Here is a 14,830-nt window from a genome sequence, read left to right on the forward strand (position 1 = left end):
CTCCAAATCCAAATCTAAATCATCAGTTAAATCTGAATCCGAAGCATCCAAATCCAAATCCAAATCTAAATCATCAGTTAAATCTGAATCCGAACCATCCAAATCCAAATCCAAATCCAAATCATCCAAATCTAAATGCAAATGCAAATACAAATTCAAATCCAAATCCAAATGTAAATCATCAGTTAAATCCGAATCCGAATCTGAATCATCTGAATCATCCGAATCATCCAAATCCAAATCCAAATGTAAATCATCAGTTAAATCCAAATCCGAATCATCCAAATCCAAATCATCCAAATCCAAATCCAAATCCAAATGCAAATCCAAATCCAAATCCAAATCCAAATCTAAATCATCAGTTAAATCCGAATCCGAATCCGAATCATCTGAATCATCCGAATCATCCAAATCCAAATCTAAATCATCAGTTAAATCGAAATCAGAATCATCCAAATCCAAATCATCCAAATCCAAATCATCCAAATCCTAATGCAAATGCAAATGCAAATCCAAACCCAAATCCAAATCCAAATCCAAATCCAAATCCAAATCCAAATCCAAATCCAAATCCAAATTGAAATTGAAATTGAAATTGAAATCTAAATCATCAGTTAAATCCGAATCCAAATCATCCAAATTCAAATCCAAATCCAAATCCAAATCCAAATATCTGAATCTCTGAATCTCTGAATACCTAAGTCCTTCCAAGTATGACGGCCTAATAAAGCGGAAAGGAAACCAGGTGACCCTTCTGAATCAGCCCCTCATCCCGGGAGCCCCCAACCAGGCTTCCCAAGGGGGCCTTCCCCAGAGGTTGGACCCCCAAATTCCCAGAATTCCAGGCCTGGAGGATCCTGGGAGTGGGAGTCCTAAGGTCCCGGGAGCATGCCCAGTGGCGAAAGCTTTGACCCACCGGGGTTTCGCTGCTGTAAGCGATGATCTCCAAGACGGAGTTCTTCTCGCAGGTGTCGATGCTGGAGAGGTCGTAAAGCGAGGAGTGGACGGGTCCGTAGGCCCACTCGGTGAATTTGCGAGAGAGGTGACGGCATTCCGGCTCCTTCATCTCCCGCCGGAGGATGTAGGCGAAGACCTGGTGCCGAGGGGAAGAGAGGAGGCGGGATGCTGACGCCTGGATTTTATTTCCTGCCTGAGCAGGGGGTTGGACTACAATAGGGGTAGGCAACCTTGGCTCTTTTATGACTCATAGACTTCAACTCCCAGAATTCCCTAGCCAGCATGCATTAAGAAGGGTGGACTTCAACTATTCTAGTCTAGTCTAGTCTATTCTAGTCTATATAAAGATTCTATTTCTTATTCTATTCTATTCTATTCTATTCTATTCTATTCTATTCTATTCTATTCTATTCTATTCTATTCTATTCTATTCTATATAAAGATTCTATTTCTTATTCTATTCTATTCTATTCTATTCTATTCTATTCTATATAGATTCTATTTCTTATTCTATTCTATTCTATTCTATTCTCTATCTTCTATTCTCTATTTTCTATTCTATTCTATTCTATATAAAGATTCTATTTCTTATTCTATTCTATTCTATTCTATATAGATTCTATTTCTTATTCTATTCTATTCTATTCTATTCTATTCTATTCTATTCTATTCTACATAGATTCTATTTCTTATTCTATTCTATTCTATTTAAAGATTCTTTCTTATTCTATTCTATTCTCTATCTTCTATTCTCTATCTTCTATTCTATTCTATTCTATTCTATTCTATTCTATTCTATTCTATATAGATTCTATTTCTTATTCTATTCTATTCTATTTAAAGATTCTTTCTTATTCTATTCTATTCTCTATCTTCTATTCTCTATCTTCTATTCTATTCTATTCTATATAGATTCTATTTCTTATTCTATTCTATTCTATTCTATTTAAAGATTCTATTCTAATTACTCTACTCTACTCTACTCTACTCTATTCTATTCTATTATTCTATTCTATTCTATTCTATTCTATTTAAAGATTCTATTCTATTCTACTCTACTCTACTCTATTCTATTATTCTATTCTATTCTATTCTATTCTATTCTATTCTATTCTATTCTATTCTATTCTATTCTATTCTATTCTATTCTATTCTATTCTATTCTATTCTATTCTATTCTATTCTATTCTATTCCATTCCATTCTATTGTATTCTTTATGAGTCAGTTGCCAAGTGACTGAACTTTAGTCACATTGGCCATGGGGATGCTGCGATACAGTCGCAAGTCACTTTTTGCAGTGCCATCATAACTTCAAACAGGAACGGTCGTAAGTCGAGGACTACCTGTATCTTCCCCATCTTGGCTGCCAGGGTGAGCGGGGTCAGCCCTCTGCGGTTGGCGACTTCCTCCAGCCGGAGGGTGGGGTTGATCCTCGCTCCCAGGATGAGCATGTCGTTGTACATCCGGGTGACAAATTTGGTGTTGTCGGCTGTGTTGTCGGCGATCTCCACCAGGGCGTGAAGGACGGTGTTGCCCATGGAGTCCTGCTCGGCGATGTTGGCCGCCTGGTAGGGGTTCTCCAGCAGGTACTTGACGATGTTGAGCTGGTTGGTGCAGGCGGCTAGAGAGAGAGGCAGCTCTCCTGCAGGCCGAAAACCAACCGAGAGAGAGGCGGGTGAAACAATGAGCAGAATCGTGACTTAAACAGAAGGAACGTCTGTAGGTATAATAATTGTTATTCAGGGCCGATTTCCCTTTCCCTCAGCAAATGTTGGCTGAGCTTCAGAAACTTTCATGCTAAGCTGGTGGCCCATATAAAGGTAAAGGTTCCCCCGCACATGCGTGCTAGTCGTTTCCGACTCTAGGGGCCGGTGCTCATCTCCGTTTCAAAGCCGAAGAGCCAGTGCTTGTCCGAGGATGCCTCCGTGGCCCTGTGGCCGGAATAACTAGACGCCAAAGGCGCACGGAACGCTGTTACCTTCCCACCGGAGTGGTCCCTATTTGTCTACTTGCATTTTTACATGCTTTCGGACTGCTAGGTTGGCAGAGCTGGGACAAGTAACAGGCACTCACTCTGCTATGCGGCACTCGGGATTCGACCCGCCAAAGAGCCGACCTTCTGATTGACAAGGTCAGCGTCCTAACCCATTGAGCCACCGTGTCCCTGGTGGCCCATATAGAGAGACCAGTAAACTGGGGCGGTGGAATTATATTGCAGAAGGAAGGAAGGAAGGAAGGAAGGAAGGAAGGAAGGAAGGAAGGAAGGAAGGAAGGAAGGAAGGAAGGGAGGGAGGGAGGGAGAGAGAGACAGAATGAAAAAGGAAGGAAGGAAAGAAGGAAGGAAGGAAGGAGGGAGACAGAGAGAGAGAAAAAGGAAGGAAGGAAAGAGAGAAAGGAAGGGAGAGGGAGAGAGAGAGAGAGAGAAAGGAAGGAAGGAAAGAGAGGGAGGGAGGGAGGGAGGGAGAGAGAAAGGAAGGGAGGAAAGGAGAGAGACAGAGAGAAAAAGGAAGGGAGGAGAGAGGGAGAGAAAGAGAAAAAAAGAAGGAAGGAAGGAAGGAGAGAGGCAGAGAGAGAGAGAGAAAAAGGAAGGGAGGAAAGAGAGAAGGGAAGGGAGGGAGGGAAAGAGACAGAGACAGAAAGAAAAAGGAAGAAAGTAAATAGAGGGAGAGAGAAAGGAAGGAAGAGAGAGACAGAGAGACAAAAAGGAAGGAAGAAATAGAGGGAGAGAGAAAGGAAGGGAGAGAGAGAGAGAGAGAGAGAGAAAGGAAGGAATGAAGGAAGGAAGGAAGGAAGGAAGGAAGGAAGGAAGGAAGGAAGGAAGGAAGGAAGGAAGTCTGGGAAAGCAGCGCGGGAATCCCTTAGAACATAGAATCACAGGGCTGGAAGGGACCTCAGAGGTCAGCTAGACCAACCCAACTGTTCCCAACTTCCTCAAATCAGGCTGATCAGAACAGAGGCATCAATCATAGGGTCTTAAAGGCAAATTAAGGGGTTTTTTTGGACAAGGCACAAGAATTCCAAACGTGGCCCCCGACTTTACCGAAATAAAATCCCGGCTTCCCCTTGATCTTCTGGAAGAATTCCCCGTGGGCTCTCGCATGGACGTCCGCCCCATTCTTGACCAAGAGGTTGACCAGGTACATGTTGCGTCTCTCAATGGCGATGTGGAGGGCCGTCTGACCTGCAGAGGCATCCATTAGATCAGGGTTTCTCAACATTGGCAGCTTGAAGAAGGGTGGGCTTCAACTCCCAGAATCCCTCAGCCAATATCTGTGGACTTCAACTCCCAGAATTCTGCTGGCAGCGGTTCTTCTCACTCAATGTCTGAAGGTCTAGTTCAGGGGTCTTCAAACTTGGCCCTTTTGTGACTTGTAGACTTCAACTCCCAGAATTCCTCAGCCAGCATGCCTGGCTGAGGAATTCTGGGAGTTGAGGTCCACTAGCAGAGGTCTTCCAACTTGGCCCTTTTATGACTTGTGGACTTCAACTCCCAGAATTCCTCAGCCAGCATGCCTGGCTGAGGAATTCTGGGAGTTGAGGTCCACTAGCAGAGGTCTTCCAACTTGGCCCTTTTATGACTTGTGGACTTCAACTCCCAGAATTCCTCAGCCAGCACAGCTAAGTGACCTCCAAGGACCCCATTATTTCACACAGTCTGTCACCTTCTTGTCAGAGGGGGTCAATCTAAGCTTTTCACCCCACCTGAGGTTTGAAGTGAAAGGTATCCAAAAGCCACATTGTTAAGGCACATTTTGGAGCCCCAGAAGGAAGGATGGCCTCATGATGAAGAAAAATCAAGGAAAGGAGACCCCAAGGTGATTAGAAAATTTGAGATCACAGCCGAATTGTGTCAGGTAGAGGCTGGGTGGCTGTCAATTGGTCAGGGTGCCGTAGGTAACAACAACAACAGAATTGGAAGGGACCTTGGAGGTCATCTAGTCCAACCCCCTCCTCTGGCAGGAAACTCTATACTTATTTCAGACAAATGGCTGTCCAGGCTCTTCTTAAAAACTTCCAGTGTGGGAGCATTCGCAGCTTCTGGAGGCAGGTTGTTACTAAGAATAATAAAGTTGGAAGGGACCTTGGAGGTCTTCTAGTCTGACCCCCTCCTCAGGCAGGCAACTCTACTCATTTCAGACAAATGGCTGTCCAGGCTCTTCTTAAAAACTTCCAGTGTTGGAGCATTCACCGCTTCTGGAGGCAGGTGTATCTAACAGGTAGTTCTCGACTTACGCCCAATCACTTAATGACTATCTGAAGTTGCAATGGACCTCCCTGGGAATATGTATGACCCAGATTCAAAATCCCGACGGCCACCGCCCCCCCCGCATTTGTAGCTTTCCATGGTCACGTGACCACATTTGATGAGTTTTGCTCCCTATTTGCAGCAAAATCCTGCTGGTTCTCTTAATGACCCTAGCTTTTGCTTAACGACTGACAACAAAAATCGGTCATGGAATGACCCAATTGATGCCCATTCCAAAAACCGGTGACCCGGTTTACAACCGTCACATGTTACAACCACAACGGGCAGGCTGCATTATGCCTGCGAGGCGAGGGGTACCTTCTACCGCAGTGATGTGGGAAGGTTGGACTTGATGACCTTTAAGGTCCCCTCCCATGCTACAGCTCCCAAAGCCTTAGCAACCCCAGAGAAACGGCTCTCCTCCACACCGTCTTTACCCCGGTAATAGCTGTCCGTGTATCCGGCGTTCACAAACTCCGTCAGGTTCTCCGTCTTCTCCGCAATCTCCAGCAAGAGAGGGATGGTGTCGTTGCGGCCGTTGTGAAGGTTGAGCATGGCCTTCAGCAGGCAGGTCTTGCCGGTGTCGGGCTCTGGGAATCGAGAAACAGGATGGGAGAAAATGGGAAACATTTTGGAAACAACTCAACAGCCTTATTTCCAGGGTGAAAGAAAGAGTCCAATTTTTCAAGATTTTCAAATCTTATTGTAAATATTATTACTTCCTTCCTCTCCTTTGTACCTGGTTTTCTTCCTGGTTTTCCACTCAATTCATTTCATATTTGGTTGTTAAACCCCTTTGAGATAATAGTAATAATGGTGGTGATGATGATGATGATGATGATGATTTAAGGGACCTTGGAGGTCATCTAGTCCAACACCCTGCTTGTTCTGTTCCCCCCTCCTGGGGTACAAACAGACAGACAAGCAGGCACAACTAGCAAGGGTTAATTCCTTAGGCTTTAGTAATTGCCTCCTGATAAGGCCTTGGCAGCAAAATACAAACAGTCAGCCAAAATAGGCTGGTTACCTCAAGCGTCGGCTGGAATGAGATAACTTCCAAACAATTACTCAAAATGAGTCCAAGCAAACAAGCAAACGGTCCAGAAACAAAAGTAGAGAAGCGTTGTCAAGAATTCAGGCCAGGGTTTCAAACAGGTATTCCGAAGATGTGACCAGAGGTTGATTAAATTATTGTTCGTCACAAAGTCCTGAGAGCAGCCACACCCCCTTTTGTACCTTGTGGGGTGTGGCTCAGTGACTCAGCTAATCCCTGACCCTCCTACTCTTCCTACGCTGCTGTAAACGCTCGCCTCTGCGCCGTTCTCGGGGATCTAGCCATGATTCATCTGCACTACTCTCCATCTGCTGCAGCTGCTCTGGCTCACTCCCAGCCTGGCTAATCACAGGCTGCTCCTGTCGGCCTTCAGATGGAGATGGAGGCCTTGCCAGAGGGGAGGGTCCCGGAGAGGGAGGCCTTGCCAGTTCCTCCCCATCATCCTCAGCGTCCTCTTCCTCGGGTAGGACAGGCTTGGGGGTCAGGGCCACAACACTGCTCAGCAGGAAACCCTACACGATTTCGGACAAAAGGTTGTCCAATCTCTTCTTTAAAACCCTCAGTGTTAGAGCAACCACAATGTCTGGTGGCAAGCTGTTCCACTGGTTAATTGTTCTAACTGTCAGGAAATTCCTCCTTAGTTCTTGATTGCTTCTCTCTTTGGTTAGTTTCCATCCGTCGCTTCTTCTTGTCCTGCCTTAGTTCTTTTGTTGCAGTGACAGCAGGGAGATATTTCCAATCACTCTGTGTGTTTCTCAACCTTGGCAACCTTAAGAGGTGTGAACTTCAATTCCCAGAATTCCCCCATCCAGCCTGGGCAATAAATCACTTTTATAAATAAAAGAGAGATTGCAAATGAGAGCAAAGATCCTGAATCCGGCAAAAAGATTCTGCAAAATGAGCCCGTCATGAGCCAGATTAAAACAAAAACAACAGATTGTCAGTTTTACCTTCTTCTAACTCTCCTGAGAAAAAGGTGTTTATTAAAAAAGGGAAGAATAGAAAAACAATCTCTTGCTGAAAATGTACAAACAGATAGTCCTTGACTTACAGCAGTTCATTTAGTGAAGTTACGACGGCACTGAAAATTGTAAGTTATGAGCGTTTTTCACTCTCACAACCATTGCAGCATCCCCATGATCACATGATCAAAATTGAGATGCTCAACATCCGGCTCATTTTTATGACGGTCGTCGTGTCCCGGGGAAACATGTGATTCCCTTTTGTGAACTTTTGACAAAGAAAATCCGAGGGGAAGCCAGATTCACTTAACAACCATATGATCAACTTAACAACTGCAGTGATTCACTTAACAATCGTGGCAAGAACGGTTGTAAAATTTGGGCACTTAACAATTGTCTCACTTAGCAACAGACATGTTGGTTTCAGTTGCGGTCGTACGTTGAGGACTACCTGTAATTGCTAAAGCCAACCTGGGTCTTTCTGGAGAATGTTGTCTCCACAGGATATCACGTTCATTATGATGTGCGCACACCAATGTTTCTCTCACTCACCTTTAAACTCTGCATCGGTCAAGTTTTTTAGCGATTCCAGCAGGAAGATCAGCAAATCGTCCAATTGACTCGGGTCTCCTTGTGCTACGGCATCAAAGAGACTCCTCCGGTCGTATATCTTGAAAGCTTTCCCAGCACATACCCCAATGGATGCTGTGGACAGTAGCCTGCCAAAGGAAAAGGGAGGAATGGGGATGAGATTTGCTAATTGATTGATTGATTGATTGATTGATTAAATGTATATGCCTCCCATTGCACTGCAGAAGCAACTCTGTTGATTGTTGGCGGTAACCGGAAGCCCACTTTTCCTACATCTCTTATAGGAGAGTCATGTTACTTTGTGGTCGCCAAAATCACGAGTCTAAAGAGACTCCTACGATTGTATATCTTGAAAGCTTTCCCAGCACATACCCCGATGGATGCTGTGGACAGTAGCCTGCTGAAGGGAAGGGGAGGGGATGAGATTTGCTGATTAATAATAATACAGTTGGAAGGGACCTTGGAGGTCATCTAGTCCAACCTCCTGCTGAAGGGAAGGGGATGATATTTACTGATTGATTGATTGATTGATTAAATGTATATGCTTCTCAGCACACTGCTGAAGCGATTCTGCCGATTGTCGGCAGTAACCGGAAGGCCACTTTTCCTACATCTCTTATAGGAGAGTCATGTCACTTCATGGTCGCCAAAATCATGAGTCTAAAGACACTCCTTTGATTGTATATCTTGAAAGCTTTCCCAGCACATAACCTGATGGATGCTGTGGACAGTAGCCTGTCAAAGGAAAAGGGAGAAATGGGGATGAGATTTACTGATTGATTGATTGATTAAATTTATATGCCTCCCATCACGCTACTAAAGTGACTCTGCTGATTGTAAGGGGTAACTGGAAGCCCACTTTCCCTACATCACTGATAAGATAATCATGTTCCTCCGTGGCCGCCAAAATCGCGAGTCTGATAACCACTTTTCAAGCTGATACCCAGTGGACTCCGCAACTTAGTGAGCATTCGTTTAGTGAGCATTCAAAGTTGCAAGGGCACTGGAAAAAAAGTGACTTATTTGAAAATAAAACTGCCAAATGCCCCCAAATCTTTGATGTTTCTCTTTTTCCAGTACGGCATTGTTGGACCTCGTTCCAACTGGAGAAAGGAAATGCCCAGATTGTTTATTTATTTATTATATCCTACTTTTATTATTTTTATAAGTAACACAAGGCAACAAACGTACATAACATTCCTTGCTACTCCTATTGTCCCCACAACAACAACAACCCTAGGAGGTGGGTTGGGCTCAGAAAGAGGGACTGATCCAAAGTTGCCCAGCCAGCTTTCATGCCCAAGGTGGAACTAGAACTCACCGGCTCCTGGTGATTGTCCCAAAGTCATTCAGTTGTCTTTCATGTCTAATGTGGGACTAGAACTCTTTGTCTCCTGGTGATTGGCGAAAGTTGGCTTTCCTACCTAAGGCAGGACTAGAACTCCCCACTTCCTGGTTTCTATCCCAGTGTCTTAAGCACTAAACTAAACTGTCTCTAAACAATATGCAACGTTCACGTTACGTTTTGTCCAGGATGTTCTCTACCCTAAAATCTAAATATGCAACCTCATCCTGAGCAAAGTTGAGAGTAGATGAGTCCTCTTACTTGGGACAGTGGTTCCCGCACCGCCCTCTTTCCAAGCTCAGGCGGAACTTGATGATGGGGTTGGAGGCCAGTTGCTCCATATGGTAGAAGGAGTCCATGGGAGCCATGTCCTTGTCACCATCGCCAATCCCGAACCGCGCTCGTCTTGCAAAGATGCCATGCTTGGTCCCCTTGGTGCTACTGTTGGGTGTGCCAGCTGCAGAGTCTTCGCCATCCGTGTGATCATCCGTGGTTTCAGATTCCTCCAGATCTGAGCTACCCAGCTTTCTCATCTTCCCCAGGATACTCGACATGGCCGGTTACAACAAAGGAACGATCTCACCTGGAAGCTACAAAGGAAACATCGTTCGCAAATGAAACATTGGTCCTTGGTGCTCTCTGAGCTGGGTGGTTTTCTTGTAGATGTTTCATGACCCAACTAGGGAACATCATCAGTGCTAGAAAGGGGGGGTGTTGTGGAATGAAGGAGAAGAAGGAGAAGGAGAAGGGGAAGAGGAGGAGGAGGAGGAGGAGGAGGAGGAGTAGGAGAAAGAGGAGGAGAAAGACTGAGGGATCCTTGGTGCTCTCTGAGCTTGGTCGTTTTCTTGCAGACGTTTCATGACGCAACTAGGGAACATCATCAGTGCTAGAAGGAAGGAGAAGGAAGCGGAGGACTGCGGGGTCCTTGGTGCTCTCTGAGATGGCTGTATTTTTGCAGATGTTTCATGACCCAACTGGGCAAAGTCATCAGTGCTAGAAGGGAGAAGGGTTTGGGGAGAGGAGGAGGAGGAGGAGGAGGAGGAGGAGGAGGAGGAGGAGGAGGAGGAGGAGGAGGAGGAGGAGGAGGACTGTAGTGCTTTCTGAGCTTGGAGCCATTTCATGACTCAAACTAGGTAACATCTTCACTGCTAGAAAGGAGCAAGGTTTACTCTCAATTTATATTCTAGTCCTAATATATATTCTAACTGAAACCAACCCTCACTCCCTTCTAGCACTGATGATATTGCCTAGTTGGGTTATGAGACATCTGCAGGAAAACAATTAAACTCAGACAGCAGCAAGAACCCCACAGTCATCGTCCTCCTCCTCCTCCTCTTCTTCCTCCTCCTCCTCCTCCTCCTATCCCATTCCTTCCAGCACTGATAATGTTACCTAGTTGGGTCATGAAACGTCTGCAGGAAAACAACTGAGCTGAGAGAGCAGCAAGGACCCCACAGTTTAATAATAATAATAATAATAATAATAATAATAATAATAATAATAACAACAATAATAATAATAATAATAATAATAACAAAACAATAACAACAACAATAACAATAACAATAATAATAATAATGTTGGAAGGGACCTTGGAGGTTATCTAGTCCAACCCCCTGCTAAGGCAGGAAACCCTATACCATTTCAGACAAATGACTGTCCAGTCTCTTCTTGAAAACTTCCAGTGTTGGAGCATTGTTCAACTCTGATCTATAAATATTCTCCTTTATCGGTATCCTTCGCAAATATCTTTTTTTAGAAAGAGCAGGGGGTGAGTTAAAATGCTGGTGGAGATGTCATAATATAGGTAGACATTTGACCCTAATGGAGTCTACCATTTATGACCGTATGGTCATAAAATGAGATGATCACACAACAACTATATGTTTACAACATTTGTTGTAAGTCATTAAGAGAACCTACAACCATTTGTTTAGGGACCGTTTGAAGTTACAACAGTGAAAAAAAATGGCTTAGGACCAGTCCTTGCATTTATGACCCTCGCAGCATCCACATGATCAAATTTGAGCGCTTGGCAACCGACATGTATTTATGATGGGTTGAAGCATCCCAGCTGGCTTCCAACAAGCAAAGTCAGTGGGGAAAGCCAGATTCACTTAAAGACTTGTGATTCACTTAACAACTGCAGTGATTCGCTTAACGGCCGGGGCAGAAAAGGTCGTAAAACTGGGCACGGTTCATGTAACCACCACCTTGCTTAGCATTCTGGGGTAAAATGGGGCAAAACTCACATCACAAATTTCTCACTTAACGACGTAAATTTTGGGCTCAATTGTGGTCGTAAGTTTGAAGATTACCTGTAACATCTCTTTATGAATGTTATATATTTTTTCTTGCCTGCAAAAAAAATATCCATGTTCAATTTTGCTGTTTCTGTAAGAAACAGGGATTTCTAGAGGCGCTGAGCTAAAGGATAGTGACTTTTCATTACATTTACTGTTTTCATTTCTGAATTTGGTTAGCCTAGCCCAGGGGTAGGCAACCTCGGCTCTTTTATGACTCATGGACTTCAACTCCCAGAATTCCTGAGCCAGCCATGCTGAGGAGAAATGGAGAGGTTTCCAAGCAGAGCCATGCTGGCTCAGGAATTCTGGGAGTTGAAGTCCACAAGTCATGAAGGGGCCATAGTCCCCCCATGCTGGCTCAGGAATTCTGGGAGTTGAAGTCCATGAGTCATGAAGGGGCCATAGTTCCCTCATGCTGGCTGAGGAATTCTGGGAATTGAAGTCCACCAGTCATGAAGGGGCCATAGTCCCCCCATGCTGGCTCAGGAATTCTGGGAGTTGAAGTCCATGAGTCATGAAGGGGCCATAGTCCCCCCATGCTGGCTCAGGAATTCTGGGAGTTGAAGTCCACAAGCCATAAAAGGGCCGAGGTTGCCTTCCCCTGGCCTAGCCAAATTCAAGAATGTTGAGGTCCCCTTTTTTTTTTCATTTCGGAAAATAAAGTCGTGGTTCTTTTTTTTTGCCAGTAATAATAAAACATTTCTTTTTCGGATGGCGTTTCGTTTGAAATATTCATTTAATATTCAGGCACGAAAAAAGAGGGAAAATAACGCCTCTTATATAGAAATTAAATTACCGGTAAGTTGCATTTAATAGAAAACAAATGACCACGCAATAGTTTTGCATTCTTTCTTCGGTTTGCCTGCAAAAGCTTAAATAAACATCCCTACAGAAGGTTGGGCCATAAATAGGTCCATTTTTGTCTTAACCATCCAATGTTTAAAATCATAGAATCCTAGTTCTTTATTATTATTTTCTTAAAAATTGGACTGAACGCCTAAACCTCGTTTCCAGCCAAATGACTTTGGCTTGTCTTAATTCCATAATTCTTCTCCAAGTTACTACCAAGCAACAACAGGTTGCAAACCTCTTCTAATTTAATTTTTTTAAAAAAAAATAAATAACGTTAGCCCTCTGCCATGTTGGCTTAATACAAAAAGTCCCATTTTTTACTTTTTTTAAAAAAAAACTTTTAGCTTTATGCCCCTACGTCAGAATTAGATAAATTTCAAACGGCATCACTCCGATAAGGGTGTGTGATGGAAACCAGCATCCCGGCTTAGACAAACCCAGACTGAACTTTTCAAATCAAAATTTGGTTTTTAAAAAAATAAAAATCCCCAGGACTTACAGAAGTAGCCAAGGTTTGCCTTCTGCTCACTGCACCTTATTCTGGATGGTCTTTAATATTTTCTGCGAGGGACGTCCTGCCTTAGGCGTTGCCTGGTGGGGGGAAAAAAATCAGCTTTTTTTTCTCTTCTGGAATCATTTATTGGTGGAGTAGACCATGTCAAGGAAGATTTGATAGGCAAGCGGTAATGCCGAAGAAAAACGCTGGATTTGACTAATACGATAATGGAGAAAGCAAATTCAGAAATGATGGCTGTTCCCAGGAGGCCTGTAAAGGCTTTTTGCAAAGGGAAAAAAAAACAACCGAACACATTTAACAAAATAACAGAAATAACAGAGGGACCCTGGAGGTCATCTAGTCCAACCCCCTACTCAAGCAGGGAGCCCTATACCATTTCAGACAGATGGCTGTCCAATCTCTTCTTAAAAACCTCCAATGTTGGAGCACCCAGAACGTCTGAAGGCAAGCCCTTCCACGGATTACAATAGAATCATAGGGCTGAAAGGGACCTTGGAGGTCATCTAGTCCAGGGCTTTTCAACCTTTTCACCACTTTTAGGAGATGGCAACATCCGAGTACCACCGGTCGCCCAGCAAGGGGTCAAAAACTTGATGACCAAAAAAAAAAAAGGGAAAAAGTGATGAAGTACAGGTAGTCCTCGACTTACAACCGTTCGCTTAGTGACTGTTCGAAGTTACCGTGGCACTGAAAAAAGTGCCGCCCAAGCCAGAGCCGAGCAAGACACCTGACTGCCCGCCCGGCGGCGCTCTTCCTCCTGTCCGAGGTTTTCACTGTTGTGAGCATTTCTGTTGAGGATTGGCAGCGGGGGTGGGGTGGGGGGGTGTTTGGTTTTTATTCCCCCCCGCATCTGCTGGGTGGTTGCAGCAGGTTTAGGTGACTTCACATGACCCTGGGACACCGTGACCGTCATAAATATGAATCGGTTGCCAAGCATCTGAATGTAAGTCACAAGACCCTGGAGATGCTGCAACATTCCAGCTGATCGGCGCTTCTTCTGGGCTCAGAAGCGCCAGGATTGGTGCTGAGCTCCAACTGGATCCTGGTGCTGATCCTGGCGCTTCCGCTGAGCCCCGACAGCCCTGCAGCTCCAGCCGTCTCTCGCTCAGGCTTGTGCGGTGCTGCCACCGGTTCAGCTCATTCCCCTCCCCCGCTACCACTTTCCTAGGATGGTCGTGTACCACCTGCCAGGTGCCAATGTACCACAGGTGGTACCCGTGCCACTGGTTGAAAAGCCCTGTTCCAGTCCAACCCCCTGCTGAGGCAGGAAACCCTATACCGTTTCAGACAGAAGGTTGTCCAATCTCTTCTTAAAAACCTCCAGTGATGGAGCATCCAGGATGTCGAGACTCTGAAAAAGAGCCCAGAGAAGGGCAACAAAGATGATCAGGGGTCTGGAGGCTAAAACATATGAAGAACGGTTGCAGGAATTGGGTATGTCTAATATAACAAAGAGAGGACTAGGGGTGACATGATTGCAGTCTTCCAATATTCGAGGGGCCAAGGAAAACTAAGGAGAAACTTCCGGACAGTTAGAACAATTAACCCGTGGAACAACCTGGCTCCAGAAGCTGTGAATGCTCCAACACTGGAAGTTTTTAAGAAGAGACTGGACAGCCATTTGTCTGAAATGGTATAGGGTTTACTTCCTGAGCATGGGGTTGGACTAGATGACCTCCAAGGTACCTTCCAACCTTCTTCTTCTTCTTCTTCTTCTTCTTCTTCTTCTTCTTCTTCTTCTTCTTCTTCTTCTTATTATTATTATTATTATTATTATTATTATTATTATTATTATTATTATTATTATTATTATAACAGGGCTGCCACAAAGAAGAGGGGGCCTCAATCTGTTCTCCAAAGCACCTGAAGGCAGGACAAGAAGCAAAGGATGGAAACTAATCAAGGAGAGAAGCAATCTACAAATAAGGAGGAATTTCCTGACGGCGAGGACAATTAACCAGTGGAACAACTTGCCTCCAGAAGTTGTGGGTGCTCCAAC

The 14,830-nt window shown here is 44.5% G+C and overlaps 1 protein-coding gene across 1 annotated transcript in view; it reads right to left on the reverse strand.

Annotated features, from left to right (window-relative positions):
• The window catches only part of TRPV1 (transient receptor potential cation channel subfamily V member 1), a 29,175-nt gene extending 19,401 nt beyond the window's left edge, over positions 1-9,774 (reverse strand). Inside the window, exons 1-6 of the mRNA XM_083379709.1 lie at positions 9,418-9,774; positions 7,773-7,939; positions 5,642-5,794; positions 3,999-4,139; positions 2,302-2,600; positions 917-1,093 (exon numbers count right to left, since the gene is read on the reverse strand). Of these exons, the coding sequence (XP_083235835.1) occupies positions 917-1,093; positions 2,302-2,600; positions 3,999-4,139; positions 5,642-5,794; positions 7,773-7,939; positions 9,418-9,710 (1,230 nt within the window). The 5' untranslated portion in view covers positions 9,711-9,774. The remainder of the gene's footprint in view (positions 1-916; positions 1,094-2,301; positions 2,601-3,998; positions 4,140-5,641; positions 5,795-7,772; positions 7,940-9,417) is intronic.
• Positions 9,775-14,830: the final 5,056 nt, after the last annotated feature.

The sequence above is a fragment of the Vipera ursinii genome (assembly GCF_947247035.1).
Source record: "Vipera ursinii genome assembly, chromosome: 1".
NCBI classification, from domain to species: Eukaryota; Metazoa; Chordata; class Lepidosauria; order Squamata; family Viperidae; genus Vipera; species Vipera ursinii.